The sequence below is a fragment of the Megalobrama amblycephala genome, linkage group LG21 (genome assembly GCF_018812025.1).
Source record: "Megalobrama amblycephala isolate DHTTF-2021 linkage group LG21, ASM1881202v1, whole genome shotgun sequence".
Classification (NCBI taxonomy): Eukaryota; Metazoa; Chordata; class Actinopteri; order Cypriniformes; family Xenocyprididae; genus Megalobrama; species Megalobrama amblycephala.
This window is the reverse complement of record NC_063064.1, coordinates 19,760,654-19,786,832: the sequence shown is the minus strand read 5'-3', so window position 1 is coordinate 19,786,832 and position 26,179 is coordinate 19,760,654. Positions and strand designations below refer to the sequence as shown.

At 36.6% G+C, this 26,179-nt stretch overlaps 1 protein-coding gene and 2 long non-coding RNA genes across 4 annotated transcripts; 1 reads left to right on the top strand and 2 right to left on the bottom strand.

Annotated features, from left to right (window-relative positions):
- Positions 1 to 346: 346 nt before the first annotated feature.
- On the bottom strand, positions 347 to 12,820 carry gucy1b2 (guanylate cyclase 1, soluble, beta 2). Of its 2 annotated transcripts, none has more exons than XM_048173372.1 (15): positions 12,145 to 12,820; positions 11,985 to 12,058; positions 11,604 to 11,698; positions 10,867 to 11,027; positions 10,108 to 10,207; positions 7,576 to 7,763; positions 7,083 to 7,194; positions 5,259 to 5,362; positions 4,676 to 4,892; positions 4,222 to 4,542; positions 3,993 to 4,141; positions 2,663 to 2,809; positions 2,416 to 2,570; positions 1,695 to 1,885; positions 347 to 1,104 (listed from the first exon to the last, which is right to left on the bottom strand). In XM_048173372.1, exons 1-15 carry the CDS (start codon positions 12,145 to 12,147, stop codon positions 872 to 874), a joined length of 2,250 nt encoding a protein of 749 aa, XP_048029329.1. In that variant the 5' UTR covers positions 12,148 to 12,820; the 3' UTR covers positions 347 to 871. The 2 variants fall into 2 exon arrangements, with proteins under 2 accessions (XP_048029329.1, XP_048029330.1); XM_048173373.1 differs by adding an exon at positions 11,178 to 11,375 and having other exon boundaries at positions 11,985 to 12,818.
- Positions 12,821 to 13,675: 855 nt separating this feature from the next.
- LOC125257025 lies at positions 13,676 to 15,996 on the top strand. Its single transcript, XR_007182232.1, has 2 exons — positions 13,676 to 14,033; positions 14,933 to 15,996. It is a non-coding gene; the product is annotated as an uncharacterized LOC125257025 (long non-coding RNA).
- LOC125257026 lies at positions 13,822 to 24,274 on the bottom strand. The gene is made up of 3 exons (XR_007182233.1): positions 24,181 to 24,274; positions 22,509 to 22,929; positions 13,822 to 15,216 (listed from the first exon to the last, which is right to left on the bottom strand). It is a non-coding gene; the product is annotated as an uncharacterized LOC125257026 (long non-coding RNA).
- Positions 24,275 to 26,179: the final 1,905 nt, after the last annotated feature.

The window sequence follows — 26,179 nt, the reverse complement described above, 5'->3', positions numbered from 1 at the left end:
AACGTTAGTTAAAGCATTTACTAACATTAACTAACAATGAGCAATACATTTGTTACAGTATTTATTATTCTTTGTTGATGGAAGTTCATAAAAATACAACTGTTCATTGTTAGCTCATGTTAGCTCAGGTCCATTAAATAATATTAACGGATACAACTTTTGATTTCAATATCATATTAGTAAATGTTTAAATGAACAGTTAGTTCATGTTATTTAATGTTAACAAATGGTACCTTATTGTAAAGTGGGTCTCATAAGTATGATTTAAAAAAAAAAAAAAAAAAATCTGTAATCATGTTTTCCTCAAACACAAAGGCAAAGAGAATTAATAATACATAAGAAACAATTTCATGCAGTCATGTTTTTATTTGAGAGAGAAAAAAAAGATTGCATGGTGTTGAATCACATTTAATAATTAGCTAACAGACCGCAGATAACCACAAACAAACATTTGATCTCTGTACAGCAACCGTATGTTGATCTACCTCTGGTCATCTGTGTTTGCCATCTGATTTCCACATGAAAACAGTCCATAATAAGTGATTAATTTCTCCAGAGGGAGATTAGCTTTTTCTGTGAGGTGGTTCTACTGCTGGCCATCACCAGCGGGCAACCAGCAGGTGCAAATGAAGCTGGGCTGCATAAGGAGCACTGGGAATCAGCATGGAGACTTTCCTTTCCCAGGTGATAACTCTGTATCCACAAAGCTGAAATCCCCTGCTGTGTCTTGAAGAGTTGGGAAAAACAGTCATTATACACTGAACAGAGCATGTGGTACTGCCGGTTTTCGGTTACGGCTGTTCATTTGTGGTAATGGCTTTCTGAACGGCAGGCTTGAAATTCAATCTTCTTAAAACTTGGTGATGTTGGACTAAAGTATTGAGCAGAATTTAGTACTAATGCTGTGTGAATGAAGACCATTGTGTAGATGTTTAAAGTCAGTGGGGCTGTCGTATGCTGGTGTGACATCGAACTGAATTAAATGAGCAGGGGAGATTTTGCCTGACTGGAGATATGATGATGCATGACTTTTTTCGTTCTCAACCTCTTCCTCCATTTTCTTGTCCTCTTTCCGCACACAATTTGCATCTTCAGGGCTTTCCTCTGTGCAAAGGATAGTTGAACAAAATCATACATGTAAATACACTGCTTTAATATTAAGCAGCACAACTGTTTTCAACATCGGTAATAATAAATGTTTCTTGGGCAGCAAATCAGCATATTATGAAAATAATATTATAATCATGTGACACTTAAGACTGCAGTAATGATGCTGAAAATTCAGCTTCGCATCACAGGAATAAATTACATTTTAAAATATATTCAAATAAAAAAAAAATACATGAAATTGGAATAATATTTAAAAATATTACTGTTTTTACTATATTTTTGATCAAATAAATGCAGGCATGGTGAGCATAAAAGTCTTTTGAACAATATTTTACAATATGTAACTGGTTCTATCCACCAAAAGGCCTCAAAAAGGTTGAAGACTCCTGTAATGGGTTGACATGCTGTATAACATTAAAAATATATAAAAACTCAGGTCTTAGACTAACCCTAACCTATTTGACAGGATGATTAGGGATGTTGTCGAAATGAACAATATATACTACTTTAGTGAATAATGGAAAGCCAATGAGCTCGCACACTTTCTCTCTATTAGTTTTGACACAGAAACAGAGTTTCCTCACCCTTCGGGTCATCTGTCACATCCTCTGTGTCTTCCTGGTACACGCACGTCTCTCCGTCGACCAAGCCCATGATCTGTTCATCACTCTTTTGGAGGTTCTTCAGCAGGAAGTATGTTCTCATCAGACCTTTGCCTTTCACCTCGATCTCACCCCTCTCAGTGATCTCAAAGATTCCTTTGTCCTTTAACACGCTGTGGACAGGAAGTAATGTTCTGTTTAGTGCTTTTGTTAGATCTGTATTTAGCTCATGTATTTCAGTGGCTTCTCCCACAGAAGGCTTCAGGTCTGTTGTGGTGATTGAACTTATCAAGACCCCACTTGTCTCTGATGCTCACCAAGGCAGCAGTGATTTAAAATATAGTAAAAACAGTAATATTGTGAAATATAATTACAATTTCAAATAACTGTTTTATATTTTAATATATTAATTACTGTGATGGCAAAGCTGAATTTTCAGCATCTTTACTTCAGTCTTCAGTGTCACATGATCCTTCAGAAATGCTAATTTTGTGCTCAAGAAACATTTCGTATTATTATCAATGTTGAAAACCGTTGTGCTGCTTAATATTTTTTGGAAACCAATGATACATTTTTTGATGAATAGAAAGTTCAAAAGAACATATGCAATATTTTGTAATACTGTAAATGTTTTTTAAAAAAAAAGTTACATTTACGCCATGTGACAATAGGCATCTAAAACCATTCAAAAACTAGTATTCACCTGTACGTGAAGGGGCTCACATGTATGTGATCAGGGACTCCGTGGCTCTCCATTCGAGAGGCTGTATTGACTGTGTCTCCAAACAAGCAGTACCGTGGCATCTTATCACCTACAACACCAGCCAAAACTGAACCGGTGTGCAGGCCAACTCGGATCTAGATTGACATTAAACCAATTAATTGGACAAACTACAAGAGCACATAGAGCTTCTATTTACATAGAGCCAACTGTTTAAACACACACATACCTGTATGGGCTGTCCTGTGATAGGGCTAGTCACCTCTCTTGCAGCAATTCTCATACCGAGGGCAAAGTTTGCCACCCGCTCCGCATGTGTTTCTGTAGGAACAGGCACACCGCCAACCACCATGTAAGCATCACCTATCGTCTCTACCTGTTGAGAGAAAATAACTTTTTTTTTTTTACATTTTCTTTCATTTTTTTACATTAATTTTAAGTGAATTATCCACTAAATTATTATGTTTTTTCTTTTAATTTATGTATAAATCATGACTTGTGATTTATATAAAAAAATATATTAAATTATAAAATAAAGTAATACCATATTAAATTATATTATTATAATAAAATAATATAGAATTGCATGTATTAATTTAATGTAAAAAATAATCAAGTAAAATCATGTTTATATATATATATAATGAGCATTTTTATCAAGCTTGTATATTTATGTTCAATTATGTCACTTTAATGGCAATGAAAATGACCAATTAATTGCCATTAAAGTTAAATTACTGAACCTAAATATACGAGCTTGATAAAAATGCTCATTTTAGAAGAAAATTTCAGACGGCACTTAGAGGCTTTTGCATCCGAAGTCTTCATATATATATATATATAGTGACTTGCTTTAAATTAATACAGTAATATCATATTAAATTATATTATAATAAAATAACAAAATTAAATATATTATTTAATTTAAAATATGTTATATATATATATATATATATATATATATTTTTTTTTTTTAAATATTATATTTTAAAATATATATATATATATATATATTTTACACACACATATATATATATATATACACACATATATATATATATATATATAAACATTATATTTTAAATTAAATAATATATTTAATTTTGACTTGCTTTATATGAATAAAAAGATATATTAAATTATATATATATATATATATATATATATATATATATATAAATAAATATATATATATTATGAATAAAATATATATTAAATATATTAAATAAAGTAATATATTAAATTATATTGAATATTACAAAAATATATTGATTTCAGTAAGTTAAAGTGAAATCGCTTTAAATGATTTAATCTATGATTCAATTGCTTTCATTGCGTTTTCTGCCATCTGTATTTTTGAATTTAATATAATCAAGTAAAAGCATTTTTACACATACAATTAAGTGTGTATTCATATATTAAATTATATATATTTTATATACTGTATACAGAGACAGACAGACAGACAGATAGATAGATAGATAGATAGATAGATAGATAGATAGATAGATAGATAGATAGATAGATAGATAGATATTTTCATCCAATCCCACACATACCTTGTAGACATTATGAACGTTTGTAAGACGATCAAATCTGGAATACATGGCGTTGAGCATGTTGACTATCTGAATGGGTTCGCAGGCTGCGCAGATGTTAGTGAAGGTGACCACATCACTGAATAGGATGGTGCACACTTTGAACTCACCTGAAAGATTAACAGAAAGAGTCTGATCCATGTAAAGAATGGAAAATGACAAGTATAACAAGTTCCTCTGGTTTTATTACCTGCCGCTACTCGTTTGCCCTCTTTAAGCTGGTTGGCAACGTGTGTCGGCAGCATGGCATAAAGGAGCTTTTCTGATTTTTGCTTCTCGATCTCTAAGTTGCGTGAGAGGATTCTTAACTCCTCCTTCTTCCTTTCTAGCTGATTTGAGAGCTCGATCTCTGCCAACCTCTGCTGGTTGAGCAGGATCAGATCTCGAGTGGTGTCGTGCTGGGCGATGTCGGCCAGGTGAAGACCCCTTTCCTCCAGTTCTTGGAGGCTTCGTAGCTTAGGAGAGCACAGATAGATCATGCAGTTCAGTGACTCCATCCACATCATCTGACCTAAAACACACATACACATGCAAATTGATCATCAAACAATATGATATACGCCAAACAGATATACACAAAATTGCTGAAATTACATAAAGACCATTTTACACAATAGTTTGATATGGCTGTGGGAATAAAATACCTCGCAGTTTGAGCGTGGCCTGGTTTTGCTGGATCTCTGGTAACATTTCCCTCCTGGTCTTCAGCACAAACTGGCTGTTGATGAACTTTTTGATGCTCTGGATGTTGAAGGTGACCTCTGGGTGAACAATGGTGAAGTACTCATCCAGACGAATACCTGCGGTCTGCAGTCCGGGAACAAACTTCTGAATGTTGACACCTGTGTGCTTCACCACCAGCTAAAAAGAAAAGGTTCAAAAGGTTCAAAATGACTCAATGTGTTTATTTTAACATTTGAAATGTTAATATGCAATGTTAGGGCCGGTCACACAGAACATGTTTTTGCTGTTAAAAACATGAGATGCAGGTCTGTGGAATAACAACAAAAAAGGCGTCCAGAGACATGTTTTTAAAAAGTTGAACTTTAAATTTGAACACAACATTTTAAGAATGCTGCGTCATGCACAAGATGCTGCAAAAGACGCGAGACACGAGCACAATTGTTAAAGACGTCCATCTAGCGTGTGTTTACATGGAAAAACAATGGAAATGTAGCACAGTGGAATGGAAGAAAGCGTTCTGTGTGAACCGGCCCTTATACTTACGTTTTCATCAAAAACGATGTGAAAGGGAAAAGCATTACAGAAGGCTTGTTCTTCAATCCACAGTCTTTTTGGGTAGCTAGGCGTGAATGATTGACGCAGATTGCCTTAATTAAGAGAGACAAAAATGTGAAACCATCAATTCATATAATACTTTAAAAACATGCCAAGACAGGAACATTTTTGTTATAGTGAGGTCCGAAACAATGTTTTAATTTTTATTTTAGCTTTTTATAGTTTTATTAATATTTTGAATTAGTTTTTATTTTTATATATTTAGTTTTCATGTTCATTTTAATTTCATGTTCATTTTTAGTATTTTCTTTATGTGCTTGTCATTTTTTAAAAAAAATATTGCCATTTAGGTTTCATTTATTTTTATTTCAGTTTTCATTTTAGTTTTTATTTATTTACATTTCAAATTTTCTTTTAGTTTAGGTTTTTAAATAAACTACTATTTAATAACTATACTTATATTTTATTTCAGCTTTATTTCTATTAATAGATATGCTTTTAATAGTTTTAGTTACGATAACGCACTGAAATATACAGTGGGTACGGAAAGTAATTGAAATTTTTCACTCTTTGTTATATTGCAGCCATTTGCTAAAATCGTTTAAGTTTTTTTTTCTCATTAATGTACACACAGCACCCCATATTGACAGAAAAACACAGAATTGTTGACATTTTTGCAGATTTATTAAAAAAGAAAAACTGAAATATCACATGGTCCTAAGTATTCAGTCCCTTTGCTGTGACACTCATATATTTAACTCAGGTGCTGTCCATTTCTTCTGATCATCCTTGAGATGGTTCTACACCTTCATTTGAGTCCAGCTGTGTTTGATTATACTGATTGGACTTGATTAGGAAAGCCACACACCTGTCTATATAAGACCTTACAGCTCAGATCACTGTGGCTGAGCTCCAGAGATGCAGTCAGGAGATGGGAGAAAGTTGTAGAAAGTCAACCATCACTGCAGCCATCCATCAGTCGGGGCTTTATGGCAGAGTGGCGACGGAAGCCTCTCCTCAGTGCAAGACACATGAAAAAACACCTGAAGGACTCCAAGATGGTGAGAAATAAGATTCTCTGGTCTGATGAGACTAAGATAGAACTTTTTGACCTTAATTCTAAGCGGTATGTGTGGAGAAAACCAGGCACTGCTCATCACCTGTCCAATATAAAATAATGGAGTGGCTTCACAACAACTCCGTGACTGTTCTTGAATGGCCCAGCCAGAGCCCTGACTTAAACCCAATTGAGCATCTCTGGAGAGACCTAAAAATGGCTGTCCACCAACGTTTACCATCCAACCTGACAGAACTGGAGTGGATCTGCAAGGAGGAATGGCAGAGGATCCCCAAATCCAGGTGTGAAAAACTTGTTGCATCTTTCCCAAAAAGACTCATGGCTGTATTAGATCAAAAGGGTGCTTCTACTAAATACTGAGCAAAGGGTCTGAATACTTAGGACCATGTGACATTTCAGTTTTTCTTTTTTAATAAATCTGCAAAAATGTCAACAATTCTGTGTTTTTTTTTTTTTTTTTTTTTTTTTTTTTTGTCAATATGGCTGTGTGTACATTGAGGAGGAAAAAATGAACTTAAATGATTTTAGCAAATGGCTGCAACATAACAAAGAGTGAAAAATTTAAGGAGGTCTGAATACTTTCCGTACCCACTGTATATAAAATCATCTTTGTTTTTTCCTAAAATGTTTTTGAATTATTTCTTAATTAAAACACAAAAATTAAACTAATTATTTTTGACCAGTTTTATTGTAATTAGTATATAATAATTAATATGACTGAATATCTGTCAAACCTTGGCCCAACATGACAATGCTCTTCACAATCTCCCATGGAGATCGTTTCCTTGGACACAGCTGCAGGTTGGCATACCTGGCCTTCATCCTTTTCATTGTCTCCTCCTTTTCCTGTTGATACAGCAGTTGTCATGGTTACATACTTTCACACATATTACTTATGATTTCAAAAATACAAAGACAGCAGACAATTGACAGTCTAGACCTGCTTAAACGTTCATGATGTTTCTGAAACTGATTTAAGTATCTGATCTTTGATCTGGTAAGACTTGAAATTTTAATACTAATTTATTGTGTTATACATGATGATTCCAAAGCAACTAAGAGGCACTTTGAATCAGACCAGTTAAAAAAAAAACTGGCAATTTAAAAAAAAAAAAAAAAAAAGCATTCGACATTATAGAGAGATACTGAAATATAATTTACAAGAAAATACAGAAAGACACAGCCATATTTTCTGCAATGTCTTCCTGACAGTGGGGAGTTACACACCTCTTTTTCTGCTTGTTTTTCCTCTTCACTGCCTTTCTGAGCCTTTCTTTTGGCCACTTTTTCCTTCTGTACCATGTGGAAAACCACATGTTCCTTCTTTCCAGTGCGCTCATCTTCTTCTGACTGGTTCAGAATGGTCATCGTAACCTCACTGTCAAAGAAATCCTTCGCAACAGCCTCGATAATACCTGGCCAACAGTTATGAAGACAAAAACAGAAAACAAAGTAATTGATCAAATGTGCTTATATATATATATATATATATATATATATATATATATGCGCTAATACAATATGTAATTTTTCACATTGAAAATAGTGTAAAACATAAATATACTAAAATATACGGAAGAGGATTAGGGCCAAGCAATAATAAAAAAATAAAAACATCTCGAGATTAAAGTTGTTAAATTTCGAGAAAAAACGTGTTAAATTTCGAGAAAAAAGTCGAAATAAAATGTTGCGAATAAACTCGTTAAATTACGAGAAAAAACTTGTTAAATTTCGAGAAAAAGGTTGAGATAAAATGTTGAGAATAAAGTCATTAAATTACGAGGAAAAAGTTGTTAAATTACGAGAACAAATTCGTTAAATTATGAGAAAAAACTCGTTAAATTTCGAGAAAAAGGTTGAGATAAAATGTTGAGAATAAAGACATTAAATTACGAGGAAAAAGTCGTTAAATTACGAGAACAAATTCGTTAAATTATGAGAAAAAACTCGTTAAATTTCGAGAAAAAAGTCGAGATAAAATGTTCAGAATAAAATCATTAAATTACGAGGAAAAAGTCGTTAAATTGCGAGAACAAATTCGTTAAATTATGAGGAAAAAACTCGTTAAATTTCGAGAAAGTCGAGATAAAATGTTCAGAATAAAATAATTAAATTACGAGGAAAAAGTCGTTAAATTGCGAGAACAAATTCGTTAAATTATGAGAAAAATGTTGTTAAATTTCGAGAAAAAAGTCGAGATAATATGTTGAGAATAAACTCATTAAATTATGAGAAAAAAAGTCGTTAAATTTCGAGAAAAAAAGTCAAGATAAAATGTTGAGAATAAAATCATTAAATTACGAGGAAAAAGTTGTTAAATTATGAGAACAAATTCGTTAAATTTCGAGAAAAAAGTCGAGATAAAATGTTGAGAATAAAATCATTAAATTACGAGGGAAAAGTCGTTAAATTTCGAGAAAAAAAGTCGAGAGAAAATGTTGAGAATAAACTCATTAAATTATGAGAAAAAAGTCGTTAAATTACGAGAACAAATTTGTTAAATTATGAGAAAAAACTCGTTAAATTTCGAGAAAAAGGTTGAGATAAAATGTTGAGAATAAAGACATTAAATTACGAGGAAAAAGTCGTTAAATTACGAGAACAAATTCGTTAAATTATGAGAAAAAACTCGTTAAATTTCGAGAAAAAGGTTGAGATAAAATGTTGAGAATAAAGACATTAAATTACGAGGAAAAAGTCGTTAAATTACGAGAACAAATTCGTTAAATTATGAGAAAAAACTCGTTAAATTTCGAGAAAAAAGTCGAGATAAAATGTTCAGAATAAAATCATTAAATTACGAGGAAAAAGTCGTTAAATTGCGAGAACAAATTCGTTAAATTATGAGGAAAAAACTCGTTAAATTTCGAGAAAAAAGTCGAGATAAAATGTTCAGAATAAAATAATTAAATTACGAGGAAAAAGTCGTTAAATTGCGAGAACAAATTCGTTAAATTATGAGAAAAATGTTTTTAAATTTCGAGAAAAAAGTCGAGATAATATGTTGAGAATAAACTCATTAAATTATGAGAAAAAAAGTCGTTAAATTTCGAGAAAAAAAGTCAAGATAAAATGTTGAGAATAAAATCATTAAATTACGAGGAAAAAGTTGTTAAATTACGAGAACAAATTCGTTAAATTTCGAGAAAAAAGTCGAGATAAAATGTTGAGAATAAAATCATTAAATTACGAGGGAAAAGTCGTTAAATTTCGAGAAAAAAAGTCGAGAGAAAATGTTGAGAATAAACTCATTAAATTATGAGAAAAAAGTCGTTAAATTACGAGAACAAATTTGTTAAATTATGAATTTGTTCTCATAATTTAACGACTTTTTTCTCGTAATTTAATGACTTTATTCTCAACATTTTATCTTGACTTTTTTCTTGAAATTTAACGAGTTTTTTTCTCGAAATTTAACAACTTTAATCTCGAGATAGTTTTATTTTTTTATTATTGCTTGGCCCTAATCCTCTTCCGTAATAAATATATCACAATATGTCCACTAAATTTTTCTATGTATTTTTTTTGGACAATTTAAATAGTCTATATTTACATATTAATAATTATTATAATATTTACAACAACAAAAAATGGCCAAAAATATGAAGAAATATAAGTTAAAGTAAAGTTCAACTGAAATATATTTATATTTTCACATCTACATTAGCAAAATATTTTGGCAATTTTATGGATCTAAAAATATATTTTGCTGAATGGGGTTGCTGATAGCTTTATTCCTTTCATGTAAAAAACTCTCACCTGGCACAATATGATAAAGTCCTTTCCTGTCTGAGTAATAGTGTAGGAGAATTCGGCCATCATCCATCCGCTCCACGCGAAAGGACGGAGCATTCATGGCCTAAAAAAAAAAAGGTGTGCCAAGTTATAAACCCTAATAAAGTTCATAGTTCTTACTACTTTGCAAACAAAACACTGAGCCAGCATCAAATGTCATTGTAAAATCAGTTTCAAGTAGGCCTATAAAATCAAAAGTAGACTGAGATTACTTTTGGACTGTACAGTATTACAGTACTGATGCTGCACAGTATTACTACGTCAGAACGCCAGCTCATTATTGGCCAGCTCTTGCGTCACGAATACATTGTGCTACTCACATGCTGCTCAAATTGCTGAATAAAGTCATTATTTTTATTTGATTTTTGCGCACAAAAAGTATGTCGCTTCATAACATTAAAGGTATAGTTCACCCAAAAATGAAAATTCTGTCATCATTTACTCACCCTCAAGTAGTTCCAAACCTGTATAAATTTCTTTCTTTTGTTGAAAACAAAGTAAGATATTTAGAAGAATGTCAGTAACCAAACAGATCTCGTCGCCCATTTACTACCATAGTAGGAAAAATAAATACTATGGTAGTGGAGGGCGAGATCTGTTTGGTTCTTCAACAAAAGAAAGAAATTTGTACAGGTTTGGAGTAAATGATGACAGAATTTTCATTTTTGGGTGAACTAACCCTTTAAAGTTTTAAGTTTTGAGAAGCATTAAAAGTATTCTGACCTCATAAGATAAGGCCAAATAACTGTGTAGAGCATCAAGATTTTCAATGAATTCCACCAGGTTTCCACCGAGAGTTCGCAACATAGTGTCATATCCCGACATCTTACAAAAGCTGAAAAAGTATTCTCCAAATAGCTTCAAAACCACCTCAGAGGAGACATCTAAAAGAAAAATGAAAGAGAAATTACATTCAGACTGCAGTTCAATTTCCCTTTTCAATTTTATTTGCGTCTAGGTCGTTTTGAGGCCAGCTGAGTGGAGTTCAGCTGTGTGATGCACTCAGAGATTCACACCTGTCCTTGTCCACTTACTCTCAGGGACAGATTGGAGGACAGGTTAGGACATCAACCATCAAGATGCCCAGTGGACTATTCTCAGCAGGGACATTGTTAGCACTCTCTCAGACACTTTTGATCAATGTCTGCAAGTCCCCAAGGACATGAATAAAAAGCAGTTGTGAGGCTTTCACAGTCTACTCGCTCTTTCTTTCTTCTCTTTTTCTCAAAAATCTATACACAGACAGACATTTAAAAGCGGATCAAAACAAAAACAGGCCTTTTAAAGAAGTGAAACATTCAAAGTCCCTATCCAACTGTTGAAGGAAGTTTCCTCATCTGACCAATGCAAATAGACATAAACATAAATGCAAATAAACACAAAAACATAGATCTAAAAAGAACTTGAAGTTAGAGGGGGAAATATCATCCTAAGATTTTTAAATATAAAATGATTCTCACCCAGCATTTCACAAGCCTCTTGCACTAAACGAAGAGTGATGAGATCGTCGTAGATTTCATAGGTCATAAATGTCTCCTGGACCCCAGCCTTTAATCTAGGAAAGATTTTGTTTAGTTGAAACAAACTGCAAATCTGTCCATGCTTTTTTCACATGTGTTGCACTGTTAACAATTTCCCTGTATTTTTACAGTACAGTACTGGCAGCAGGGTTGCCAGCAATGTACTGTATTTCGCTTTACAGCAATGTACTGTAATGCAATTTTACAGTACAAAGAACAGTACTGTATAACTACATAACAGTATTTTACTGTATTTTTACAGTATTTTGTAATTTGATCAATTTTTACTGTATTTTACTATATTGTATTATGTGTACAGACCTCAATTTCTCCCATGTTTCTTCTCCAAACCTCTCAATGACCAGCGACTTCAGACAAGTATTAATAAAGCCGTACTGTGAGAAAAACACACTGTTAATTGAAAACTGCTGGAACGCTGTACATTATGTGGTATACTACTGAAAAAATGTTTTGCACTTACCATTTTTCCAAACCACAAACCAACTGTTCTAATCCCAAACTTGTACTCTCTCTCTCTCTCTCTCTCTCTCTCTCTCTCTCTCTCTCTCTCTCTCTCTCCACACTGAGCAGAAGGAGATGCTCTTTAAATTGTGGTGTGTAGATTATGTAGACTCATGCAGATCAACATACACAGACACTCCCACTCAACCACACTCTTTAATGCATGCCCACCTACACACATCTGAAAATAAGGACATCATGGCCACTCAACTAGGAGAACAGGGATGCATTTTAGAGAGAACATTCAATTTTGCAATTAATATAATATTCTCATCTCAGAAAACCTAACCTGTTACACTTGTAGACAGCCCTATAGTGTTTTAGTAGATCATATGATGCTTGATTCTCTCTTGTTTCATTTTGAGATAATCATAAACTGTCCTATAGTCTTATATTGTTTGACAAGCTTAGAAATGCTTTCTCTTTCACTTTATTCTGCACCAATTAAACGCTTTGTTTGTGATGGAAAGTACAGTGCATAACCAGTCTTATAATCAAGAGTGCAACAAAACACTTCAGACTATATCAGGGCACTTCTGGTCCCACTTTATCCCACATTTAAATTAATCATTTGATACAATGCAATTATTGTCTACACGTTTTTACATTGTACTTATATTTTAAAAAAATAATTGCATGTAATAATAGCTGTCATTAATTTCTGTAATTACATCTATAATTACACTGTTGAGCCTTCTCTTACACCTTAACCCACCCTTAAACCTAACCATACCACCAAACCAGCGAAAGAGTTTTGCAATACAATATGAACACAATGAGTACATTGTGATGCAAGTACATAGTAAATGAGTACATTGTGATGCAAGTACATAGTAGTTAAAGACACCATTTGTTGATTGATTCCTTGTCTGTAAAGCATTTTGAATTGCATTAACTTTTAGAAAAGTTACTTTTTAGAAAAGTAACGTTTAGAAAAGTGCAATATAAATAAAATCAGCTTGCTTGCTTGCTAATATAAAGTGTGACCCAGTTCTGTTTGATTTAATAGCTACTTACTGATGTCTGTGTGCAATTTGTCAGCCTAACTAGGCTAACAGATTTTCTGAGTGCACTAAAAATATTATTTTAATTATATTTTGATATGACATGCTACATTAATATTTATCTCTGCTATATTTGTTAATTTAAATTTAACTCTCTTAAACCTCCTCATTCCAAACGTCATTTATCTCTTATTTTCTTGCAATAATTCTGTTGTCAGGCCAACTCACAGAAGGGTATTTACTTGTCAAATTGGTTTTTCTTCAGAAACAGCAGCACATAAGCATGATGCTCCACATTTTTAAACTATATAGGCTACCATACGTTTACCTGAAATGTCATAGTAGCCTATATTTGTCATGAATGTTACTACAAGTTTCTATTTAGGTGTATATTGTCAAACAGTTCCATATATCAGAATAATAGTATTGTGTTTAAGTTCGAATTTTCCAACTTTGAAATGATCGAGGAGGATAAGAGACATTAGAAGAATCTGGAATTTGGAAGTTCGGGCCAGGGAAAGTTCCCTGGAAACTCCTCTGGTAAAACTCCGCGCGCAGGTGGATGCAATAAAAGCCGTGGTAGTTCTCGAGTCTCACAGTTCAGTTGCAAGTCTGGGCATATCTTTGAGAAAGCACCATAAGAAGACACCTTGTGTCACTTTTAAGAGTTTACAGAGGACCTTTGGACTCCGTATTCTACATTTTGTGGTTAATTGTCTTGGGAATCTACCTTCAGGTGCAATAAAACCTAGTTTAAAAGCTGCGTTTGATGACGCTGTAGTCGCATTGTTGACATTCATCGCATTAACAGACGACGAGGCGAAATCAGTCAGACAAAATCAAGGTAAGATTTGATTGTTTTGTTCAGCTTCTGTTCCCTTTTTTTTCTTTATGCAAACAGTGAAGGCGTCCATTTCCAAATGCAAAGTTCTTAAAGTAGGTCAGACTTCGAATTAGGCAAAGTTATAGACTGCCTACATTTTTGGCATCATAGACTAGTTCCTGACCATCTTAAATTAATAACTAACGATAGTCCATTTAGGTAAAAATAATAGATTAGGTCTATATCATAAATTAGTCATGGACATGAAACAGCTGTGTGAGGATAAGCTGGTTTTACTGGCGCAGACGTTTATTATATAATTGTCTAAAAAATGAATAAACGTAACTTTTTAGTGGTTATTCAAATAGCTACCTATATTCTTTTTATTCAGCAGTTATTTTTAAGCGCGTTGATCGTAATGTCACGTGTGAACTGTTACTTTTCTCTTCGCATTGTACGATAGCCCAATACCTGTCGTTTGAGATTACAAGACAGAAACTCCTTTTATAAAGATTGTTTGTGCGGATGCTCCATATTTTTTTTTTCTTCGGTTTCCAGTTATTTAAACTAATCGATATGAACGATTATACTTTTTAGTGTATACATATCTTCAATAAGACAAAATGTCTTGACATTTGAATACAGATTTGTCTCAAAGAAACCGCTATTAGCTTGCAACATAGTGCCACCCAGTGGTTAAAAGTGTAATACAAGTTACTGAACTTTTTTTTTTTTTTTTTTTTTTACATAATATTTCAAGCTTCAAGGAAAACATACACATATTAGTAAAAAATTGAAAAACAGTAAATTTTTCCGTATCTGACCTAAAACTTTATAAATAGAGAAGGCTATGGCTACATCTATCTTGCACAAGCAGCAGCGCAAATAACAGTTTTTATTTCGTTTTATTCTTTCCTTAGATGTTTTGTGAAACTTCTCTGTGGAACATGGGATGTGACAAGCATCTTCAGACAAACCGGGATCCGATATGCCTGGTGGAAATCTCATCAGGAAGATCTGTGTCCCTTGAGGACATGAGTGGAGAAGGATGGATATCTGAATACCAGACGCCATCCAAACAGGATCACAGGATCATCAGTAAACCACATACGACAGCCATAAGCCGAATCTTCCACTCTGCAAAGTCCTGGACCTTCCTCCAGTTCAAGACATCCACACCAGCATGACGGGATAAGTGACCCTGCTGTGTGAAAAAGACTTTTAAAAAGGACTTGCACGTTGAATATGTTAATTTATCATATAGTATGCTTTTTTTTTTATTTAGAAGTAAATAAAATTAAACATGAACTCTATTTATTAAGGAGAAATTAGATCCTTGTTTCTTTAGGTATGTAATGTCAGGCATCTGTTGTTCCTTTGAAATTCCACCAGAGGGCAGGGATGAGTCATTGCCACTGTAATGAAACATATGTGTTGACAAGGGGTGCGTCTCAATCAGCTTCCTAGTTCAGTAGTCAGGGCACTGATCATGGAGTTGGCCATTTTAAGGGCTGTCTCGATCACAAAATCCTTCTAGTGCACTGAAATGTTTGCTCCATTAAAAAGTCCCACAATGCACTGTGAAAACCAGGGAGCGTTAATGCTCACTATGTTCCCTTAACGGAAGTTCTGAAGCACGGAACATAAATCACGTGGGCCAACTCGCCACACATAATGACAACCAAGATTTTGTTTCATATTTCTGTAGGGTGAGCTGGTCAGATTGGACTATTTTGTGAAGTAATTAAATATTAAGTAAACCTCAATCTCAATCAAGTTCAGCTAAAAGTTTAATTGTTGTTATATATAATTATGCAGGCTACATGAATATTCTTAACTGTCACTTTACAGTATGGAAGATGTGATTTCTCTATTTGCATTGTGTGTGTATGTTTACAGCTACATTCAAAATGCACTAAAAGTGGCTTTCAAGATGTGTATTTGTATATAATCTATGGTTTATTAATAAAATGTTCAAATTGTAGCTTGCTGTCTCTTTGCTTTAAGGACAAATAGACAAACATGTCAAATAACTATGAACAAAGTATAAAAACAGGGCATGTTCACTATGTTTCATAAATATAAATGAAAATATGTTATTGATTAGAATTCACACATCAAGGATGGCAGAAAAAAATATGGAAGATCATTAAAAAAGGATTGAAGATGCCAGATTCAATCCATAAGGGGTTTGTTTGCTCAGCCCAAGGACTCGGGATACAAAGTGCCCCCTCTGATCATTTGCATTGAAGCCTTGAAAGAGCTCAGATTTGAACACACACACGCTCTGACATGCTCTAATTAGTGTACTTTCAAAACCTGGATGTCACTTTTAACTTCTCATGTTGTCCTCATTAAATCAAATGACAGAAAAGGAAAAAGTAATCACAGCTGTTCTCGCAGAAAGAAACATCCTAACGACTGGCTTTACATTTTTATGCAGTGCTGACCTGCCTCAGCACTGATAAACCTAAAAGGATTAGGAGTTTAGTTAGGAATTATAACCAGTGGTGTATAAAGTACTCGAAATCCATGTTTAAATATGCAACATCGCTGGATAACGAATGCATAAAAGCGAACAAATGGATATAAACTAATGCAAATGAATGGTAACAATCGTGACAATCAGTTGGTGTTTTGGTCACATTGTTTTAACCGCTTGAGATACTACTAATGTTAGCATCCTCTCAGCCTCGACAGCAAACATACTATGTTCTCCACTAATGCAGCATCTAGTCAACAAACTAATTACTTTATAATGATATAAAAACATACCGTTTTGTTGTCCGTTTTAAATCCGTTTTTGAAGTGTCCCGCTCTGTGCAACGCTCAGCCTCAAGTCACGTGTCAAAACAAACTCTACGAGGCATCATTGATAGTTTTTATTTCGCCTCTAGAGGCCGCTCTCATATTGTATAATGACAGCGCACTCTTCTCAGTCGCTCCAGCAACGGACGCAACCCGGAAAATGAAATCAACCGCGGTTGTGCAAGCACTTGTTTGCACATGCTTGCTTGCAGTCTGTGGTCTTCCTACTTTATTTTGTAGTAAGTAACGAAAGTGCTTTGGGAAAATGTATCGGGTAAAAGTATACATTTTATTTAATGTAGTGGAGTAGTGGGTAAAAGTAAAAGTTGACAGAAAAATAAAAACTCAAGTAAAGTACAGATTCACCCAAAAAAAATACTTACTAAAAATTACTTTGTTACATTACACCACTGATTATAACAATCACATAAAAACATATTTTCAATTCAAAACATCCATATTTGAGAAAAAAGTAGAGTAATAATTGATTACTACCTCACTGTCTTCTTGGAATGTTGCTATGCAGTTATAGGGTGTTGTAAGTGGTTTTAACATGTTGCTATGCGATTGCTATGGCCAGTGCTATGGCTCCACTATGGCAGTGGAGTACCCCATGAGGCATTTAAAGGATTAGATCACTTTAAAATGAAAATTACCCCAAGATTTACTCACCCTCAAGCCATCCTAAGAGTATATTGTCACAGATCCCTTGTTCTACGGACTCCATTTCCCATGATCCTCTTGTCTCCTCACCTGCACTCACTTCCCTTGTCAGCTCCTCATCATCACTCATCGTCTACACCTGGAATCCCTTGTCAGCACTCCCTATTTATATGGACTCACTCCCTTCACTCCTTGTCTGTTCTTTTGTATGTTAACTGTGTTTGGATTTTGTATCTCTTCGGTGTACTAATAAATCCCTCATCCCTTCGACTCATCCCTTCAACACCAGCACGTTACAGAAGAACAGACCAATACCGCTGGACTACCACAATTGGAATATGGGATTATTTCTTCAGGCTTGGGTTCCTGCTCCTTCACCACCTCTCTCAACGACATCTGCAGCTGAACGGCTCATCGGACTCTTCCAGGTTGGTCGTTCACTGGAGAGGTTTATTACGATTATGTTTCCTTAACTGATACTATAAATTTAATTTTGTATTTAAATGGCTCCAAATTTCTTGTCGAAGAGGTTCAGGAAAAGTGTTCATCTCATCCAGTCCTTCCGGAAACACGGGTGGCCTGGCCAGTTAGTCAGCCTTCGTCTTCCTCCGCATGCCCCTCCAGTGAATTGTCTCCCTGTGATACGCTGGATCCTCACTCCTCCGCTGGGTCCAGAAGGCGGAGGAGGAGGAAAAAAGCTGCTCCAGCCCTCTCCGAGCCTGCCGCTCCCGTTCCAGTCGGGATTCCAATCATCTCCAGTCTCCGCCGCCGAGCCTGCATCTCCAGTCTCCGCCGCCGAGCCTGCATCTCCAGTCTCCGCCGCCGGCCATGAGCCCAATCCTACTCTGAAACCCATGCCATTCCTCAGACTCATTAAGGCCCTCCTTAACGTCCCCAAGTATTTTTTTGGGGGGGGCCCCCAAGTACCCGTGGGTGGGGGACATGTGGACGCTACACATGTGGGTAGGGCTCAAGATCCACCATGGCCGTCCACGGCACCTGATCCACCATGGCCGCCCACGGCACCTGACCCTCCATGGCCACCCGCTGCACCTGACCCGCCATGGCCGCCCACTGCACCTGACCCGCCGTGGTGGTCCGCTGCTCCTGACCCGCCGAGGCGGTCCACGTCTCTTGACCCGCCGAGGCGGCCCATGTCTCCTGACGGACCTGCCCTGGAGACCTCCACTCCAACCCATGCCTCTCCCTGCACCGGCATGAGGTCTCCAGGGCGCCCACCCCACCTCCCCGTTGTTACATCTACTGGGTAATGTCACAGATCCCTTGTTCTCCGGACTCCATTTCCCATGATCCTCTTGTCTCCTCACCTACACTCACTTCCCTTGTCAGCTCCTCATCATCACTGATCTACACCTGGACTCCCTCGTCAGCACTCCCTATTTATATGGACTCACTCCCTTCACTCCTTGTCTGTTCTTTTGTATGTTAACTGTGTTTGGATGTTGTATCTCTTCGTTGTACTACTAAATCCCTTTTCATTGTGGAAGTCCGTGAACGACTCATCCCTTCAACACCAGTATGTTACATATATGACTTTCTTCTTTCTGATGAACAGAATCGGAGTTATATTAATAAATATCCTGACACATCCAAGCTTTATAATGACAGTGAATGGGACCAAAGAGTATGAAGCTTGTAAACAAACTCCACATGGCTCCAGCTCCACCAGACCGGCGCCTTCCATATTCAACTTACAAAGAAAGTGTAACGCCTCTCGCAGTTCAAAATGCTTACACTACGTCCTACGCCTTCTGTATTCAACTTATGCAACGTCAGTTGCGCTTTTTTCGTAAGTTGAATACGGAAGGCTGTCTGGCGGAAGCTAGATATTTTACTTCATAACTTGTTAAATATGGATATTTTTCTTAAACAAATGCATCACTTCGCTTCAGAAGGCCATTATTAATAACCCTCTGGATCCATGTGGAGAACGTTTATGATGGACGGATGCCATTATAAAGCTTTCACAGTGTCTACACTGGACGCGAGCGGCGCGTCAAAAGACAATAGAACCCATTATAATCAGTGATAATGTCTACACTGGATACGGCACAGCACGACACAACAAATTCCCGACAGTAAATGGATTCCCCGTTCTATTTCTGACGTAGTCCAAGTGCTTTGCAACAGTCGGCTTGTCGCGTTCAGTGTAGACAGTTTTTAGCTGTTGCGCTGCGGCACGATGCGACATGATAAAAGTCGCATCTGGTGTAGACACAGTGTTAGATCCTTCAGGATATTTATTAATATAACTCTGATTGTGTTCATCAGAAAGAAGAAAGTCATATGTACCTAGAATGGCTTGAATGTGAGTAAATAAAAAGATAATTTTCATTTTAAAGTGAACTAATCATTTAACATCCTTATACGTACCCTGTCTTTTCCACAGAAGATATATGTGCATTTTTTAATATTTAGACCAATTCTATTATTGATTGCTATCAGGATGTTAAGAGAGTTTCAACCAGTAACAAAAAAAATGTCTATTTTAATTATTAATATAATAAATAAAACAGTAAATTAAGCTAAATCAATGATTTCATATAAGTTAAATCAGTACAAACAAAAGCCATCTTGCAGTGGCACAAGCTGCATCTAGATGTATTTACACACTGTTTAATGCTGCTCAGAGGTGGCAAGAAAACAATTACAATGGCATACATAATGTTATTGTAACACGGTTCGTATGTACGGGAAGAAAGAGGCGGCAACCGGCGAACGTTTAACAAAACTTTAATTCCAAAATAAACAAAGAACAAAACGAAAGTAATGCCGGCAGACCCTCGCGGACGTTTACTGGCCACACAAACATAATAAAACATAAAATAAAGTCCAGGCCTGGTCCTCTCTCGTCCTTCACTATCGTCGCTCCTCCTTTTATGCCTCTGGAGCTCCTCCGTGAGAGACTCAAGGCCGGCGTGCCTCGCAGGTGATGCTCATTATCACTTGCGTCACCGGCCTCGCACCGTTCCCTCACGGCTCTCACCCGCCCTGCTTGTCACATACCCCCATCGCCCCTCGCAGGCCGGGGGGTACTCCCGAGACTGCGCTCTACTCCCCCCCCGGGGCCTGTCTCGGCGGCCGCAGCACCTGGGGGTAAGGACAGACGAGACGAGAGAAAGGAGACGGAAGCAAGGGGAGCGACAGGACGAGAGAGGGGAGAGAGGAAAAAAAAATGTCTTGGTCCGGTTCCCAGACACACTGCTGCTCGGTCCTCAGCCAGCCGAGAGGCTCTTCCTCGCGGTGCCATGCGATGGTACTGGATGCTCCGTGGACGGCTCGATCCTTCTCCACCCCCTGGCGGCTGGCGATGGCTCCTCCGACTGACGGCAGACGGCAGCGAGTCCCCCGTTCCCTGCTCCTCCCCTTCATGGCGGACGGCAGCAGGCTCCGGCCCACGGCAAACGGTGGCGACTCCTCCGCTCCCTCTTGGACGGCAGCCACCCCACCTCATCCCAGGGGCACGGCACCGAGCTCTTCGTCCCACCTGTCAATATGCTCCAGCACCATCGCCTCGGGCAGCCTGGTCCTCTCTCGTCCTTCACTGTCATCGCTCCTCCTTTTATGCCTCCGGAGCTCCTCCGTGAGAGACTCGAGGCCGGCGCGCCTTGCAGGTGAGTTTTTTCTATTTCTTTTTAATATTTTTAATATTTCTATAACTTATTTTTTTATGTAGTTCCAAACATAGGTTCAGGAGAAGCCTAAACATTCAGACCTGTTAATCATAATTATGAGCATATATAAGCAGCAGTCACTGCGTCATCCTAGTGCAATTCTTCCAGCATCCCTCCTCCTCCCCATCTCCTCCTCTATCTCTCTTATTCTCCCTCTATGCAGTACTGTTATAGGGGGGGGGGGGTTAACTCGGAGCTCAAGCCTCCTTCGAGGACAGCAAGCCAAGTATGTTTTGCCATTAACCATTCAGACTGAATGGTTAATGGCAAAATGAATTGAATTTCAAATTGAATTTCACTTTCATCATTTATTTCACTTCTACAATAATCTGACACGTGTCTTCTTTAAAACAAGACCAACCATAGGTCTATATTCCAAAGCATTCTTGAATTACCACCATTTATGTTTGGATAGTGCATTTTCATGTCTATGCGAAAAAGGGGGTGACAGGTGGGGGGCAGTTGTGGCCTAATGGATAGAGAGTTGGACTTGTAACCCAAAGGTCATGGGTTCGAGCCTCAGGTCTGGCAGGGATTGTCTGTGAGGGGAGTGAATGTCCAGCGCTCTCCCCACCCTCAATACCACAACTGAGGTGAGACCCTTGAGCAAGGCACCGTACCCCCAACTGCTCCCCGGGCACCGCAGCAATGACTGCCCACTGCTCCGGGTGTGTGTTCACTGCTGTGCGTGTGCACTTGGATGGGTTAAATGCAGAGCACAAATTCCGAGTATGGGTGACCACACTTGGCCACATGTCACTTCACTTCACTTCACTTATTTAAACCTGTTTTTTTTTTTAATTCCGTTCTTGAAAATCAGAGCAATCAGTCGACTTCAGATAACTTTTGTTTGAAATCTGTGATAGGTAAAATTTCACCTCTGATGGGTTTTCGCAGATCACATCACATATTTGTTCTTCATGCTATTAAGTGCTAAAGGTACATTGTCGAGAATGGCAGTAATGTAGCGCAATTTGCTAAGGCAACCTATCATGCATGATGCAGTCAGTTTTGACCACAAAAGATGAGGTAATTTGATTGGATGTCCCCAGTTTTATGAACCATTGTGCTAGGGTGTTTCCACCATGGCGCTATGACTTTTTTTTTAGCATGTTGCTATGCAGTTTCTAGGGTTTTCTGGATGGTTGCTTACTGGTCCAAGTCAAATCCAAACCCAAGTTAACCCAACAAAAATTGTCTACTAATTAAGTAATTGCAATCAAAACTAACATGCTTTTTTGAACACATCGCTCCAAAGAAACAAGCAGTGCATTCAACAAAATGTGGCAACGACAGCAAGCAAGACTTGTAACAATATGTTTTGACTTACCAAAGGCTTTTGAAGGTTTTAAGTCCATTGAAGGCAGTGTGTCCCTTTGGGATCTTGATAGTCAAGCACAAAAGTCCAGCCTTGATCCCAAAGGGATTCTTACAATCTCCTTTGGACTCCATTGACAATCCAGTGAGAGCACAAAGACCAACGACATGAAGCAATGAAGGTTATGGAGAAAATAATTCAAAGCGGAAACGTTTGAGCCTTCAACGTGACCCAACAGATGGTATCTTGCAAAAATCCCAAGTGTCTTTTATGGGTTCATAAAGTAATTTCTGAGACATAAGATGATATTAACACAAAGGTGAGGAGAGCAAGGACTGGAGACCTCAAATCAAATCGAAGGACACCCTTTTCATTCTTCTCATTACAACCGTGTTTTCTTTCTCTCTTCCTTCAAACTGAGCCTTGGACACGCCTGAAAAGAGAAACACACTCATTAAAAGGTTTTTCCCTTAAACTGTCAATTTTCTGTGTTTGCCACGTCCATCTACAATGTGTTTGTCCTAAGGGATGTAAGTATGTTCAAGGCTGCATGTAGGCTATAGAAGCACTTTCTTCAAGGAGAATTTAATCAAAACTCTCGCTGTATTTATTTCCATGCCTTCGTTTTTATGAGAGAGTGAAAGAGAGAGAATATGAATATAGTAAAAAAAAAAAAAAGCCTTTGAATAAAGGCCTATAGTGCACACTATGTAATATCAGATCAGTTAATCATGTTACTGTACGCTACAAAGCTCCCCCTCTGCCAGCACCCAGCCTTGACCTTGTCTGTCCTTATTCACATCCTCAGTTCAGCAAATGAGTTTTATTACAGGTGACAGCTCAGATTCATGCTTCCAAGATACAGGCAGAGACAAAAAGTGAGAGACTAGATGTCTGCTGAAGCTTGTGTTTGGGCTTATGCTCCATCGGTCGGATAGAGATGCATTAAACAGACTCTTTAAAATGTAAATCAAAATCAAAATTGACTATATTTAGTTTCTTAACACAATGGTCTTCATGCATGTTCATTGATATGAATGTGAATGCTAATGGATAGTTTTCTCCAGTTTTTCGGCTCTTTGATTGCAAATGCAGTTTTGATGTTTATTAAGATTTCAGCAGCAGTATTAAAGGAATATTTGGCCTTCAATACAATTTAAGCTCCATCGACAGATTTTGTGACATATAATGTTGATGGCCAAGTTATGGTGAGGCACTTAAAATGGAAGTGAATGTGGACAGCAGAAATGTGAAGCTTACAATTTTACAAAGCACTTACACCGCGATACGATAAGATTCCAGCGACAAGCAGGTTGTCCACACCAGATGCGACACGACTATGAGACGCGATAAAGTCAATCAAAAATCACAGCGCTTGGGCGGGTTCTCTTGGCACTCGCTACGAAATGGATAAGTAGGCTACATAATCAAATTTATGAACATTACACCATTTTAGCATTATTAAAAATAAATACTGAGTCACTGAAACTATTTTTGTCTTAGAATACACTTGTCTGTTTGAACGTTTGAACGTTCTTGTTTCCTTTTATTTATTTTGAAGATCTGAGGTGTCCATTGTTGTCCATTGTTGCTTTCAATACGGCTATAAAAGACACACAAAATGATATTCGAACTCACATTAGATGTTTTTAACATTAAATAAAGTACATAAACAGTAGGCTACCTGAGATTATCATTGCCATACTTTGTGTTGTTGTTCCAGCCGCAACTTCCCAGAAAAATAGAAACCGTTTCTAAAATAGAATCGTCGCGTGCCGCCATCGCGGCTAATTAGGACAAAAACTTCGAAAAGATAATTAACGTTAATTCGAAACGATAATTAATTTTTCGAAATGATAATTAATTTTTCTCACGTGTCACGGCGTCGCGTCGCATCTGGTTAGGACACGTACTATTCTTTTGGAATAAATTTGTATTTTTTATTCAGCAAGGATGCATTAAATTTATTGAAAATGTACCATTTAACCCACAAAAATATTAAGAAGCACAAAATATTTTAAACATTGATAATAAGAAATGTTTCTTCAACACCAAATCATCATATTAGAATGATTTCTGAAGGATCATGTGATATATTCAAATAGGAAACAGTTATTTTAAATTGAAATAATAATTTACAATGCTGTTTTTACTCAATTTTAAACAAAAAATGCTTAATTTATAATAAATTCTTTCAAAAACATTAAAAAAATCTTACCGACCCTGAAATTTCGAATAGTGTTTATTAATTCTTCTGTTAAATATGTGTATTATTTGAGCTTTAAAGTTGTTTTCAGCTTTTTTATGGTCGTTTTAAGATTGTAGGCACTTATGTTGTCATGGCAAAAAAAAGTTGTAACACAGAAAAGTTAAGTAAGTCTTTTTTTCACACAAAAAAACATGTTAACACCTTATTATTTAAATGCTAACTGATTGGCCTAAATCACTTCTATTTTAAGTGCTTCTCTGTAGCCTAACCCTTAAATCGAATAGAAACTTGACCCTTTTGGACAAACACAACATGTGCACATACAAGACAGTGAGTTTAATTATACAGTTTACATTTACAATGTTTCTGCAGCAGCCTTGGAGCACACTTTTATTTGTAATTACATCAGCAGAAGACACAGCACAAGCAAAGGGTGGAAAAAACTGTGGCGTAGATTATCCAGCCAGCTGACATTGAGAAGTGCAAGAACAAAGCACACACTTTCTTAGTCAATGAGGACTTCAAGGCTCTCTCCGCTACCTAGTGTTTGACCTTCACTACGCAGAGAGGCCTTGAGACAAAGGATCATCCAGATTTCACTGTAAAATACATCTAGATCGAACACACAAAACTCCTGCAGACTTGCACTTCGATGAAGGAGGAAGTGCTTTTTACCTTTTTTACTGATTATACTTTGGTTTTGTAGCCCCAGGTGAATATCTGAAAATGATCTGATGCCATTTGTGAGATTTTAAAAATGAAACATTAATTGCTGTTTGCTTCTCATTAGATTATGGAGTTGCATATGAATTTGGTCATTTGCATGTCTCCATTTAAAGGTGCCCTTGAATGAAAAATTGAATTTATCTTGGCATAGTCAAATAACAAGAGTTCAGTACATGGAAATGACATACAGTGAGTCTCAAACTCCATTGTTTCCTCCTTCTTATATAAATCTCATTTGTTTAAAAGACCTCCGAAGAACAGGCGAATCTCAACATAACACCGACTGTTACGTAACAGTCGGGGTGTACGCCCCCAATATTTGCATATGCCAGCCCATGTTTCCAACATTATGAAAAGCATTAGACAAGGGCAGCCAGTAATGTCTGGATCTGCACAGGTGAATCAACAGACTAGGTAAGTAAGCAAGAACAATAGCGAAAAATGGCAGATGGAGCAATAATAACTGACATGATCCATGATATTTTTAGTGATATTTGTAAATTGTCTTTCTAAATGTTTCGTTAGCATGTTGCTAATGTACTGTTAAATGTGGTTAAAGTTACCATCGTTTCTTACTGTATTCACGGAGACAAGAGCCGTCGCTATTTTCATTTTTAAACACTTGCAGTCTGTATAATGCATAAACACAACTTCATTCTTTATAAATCTCTCCAACAGTGTAGCATTATCCATTTGCCACAGAGCACAGCCTCAAATTCATTCAGAATCAAATGTAAACAATATAACA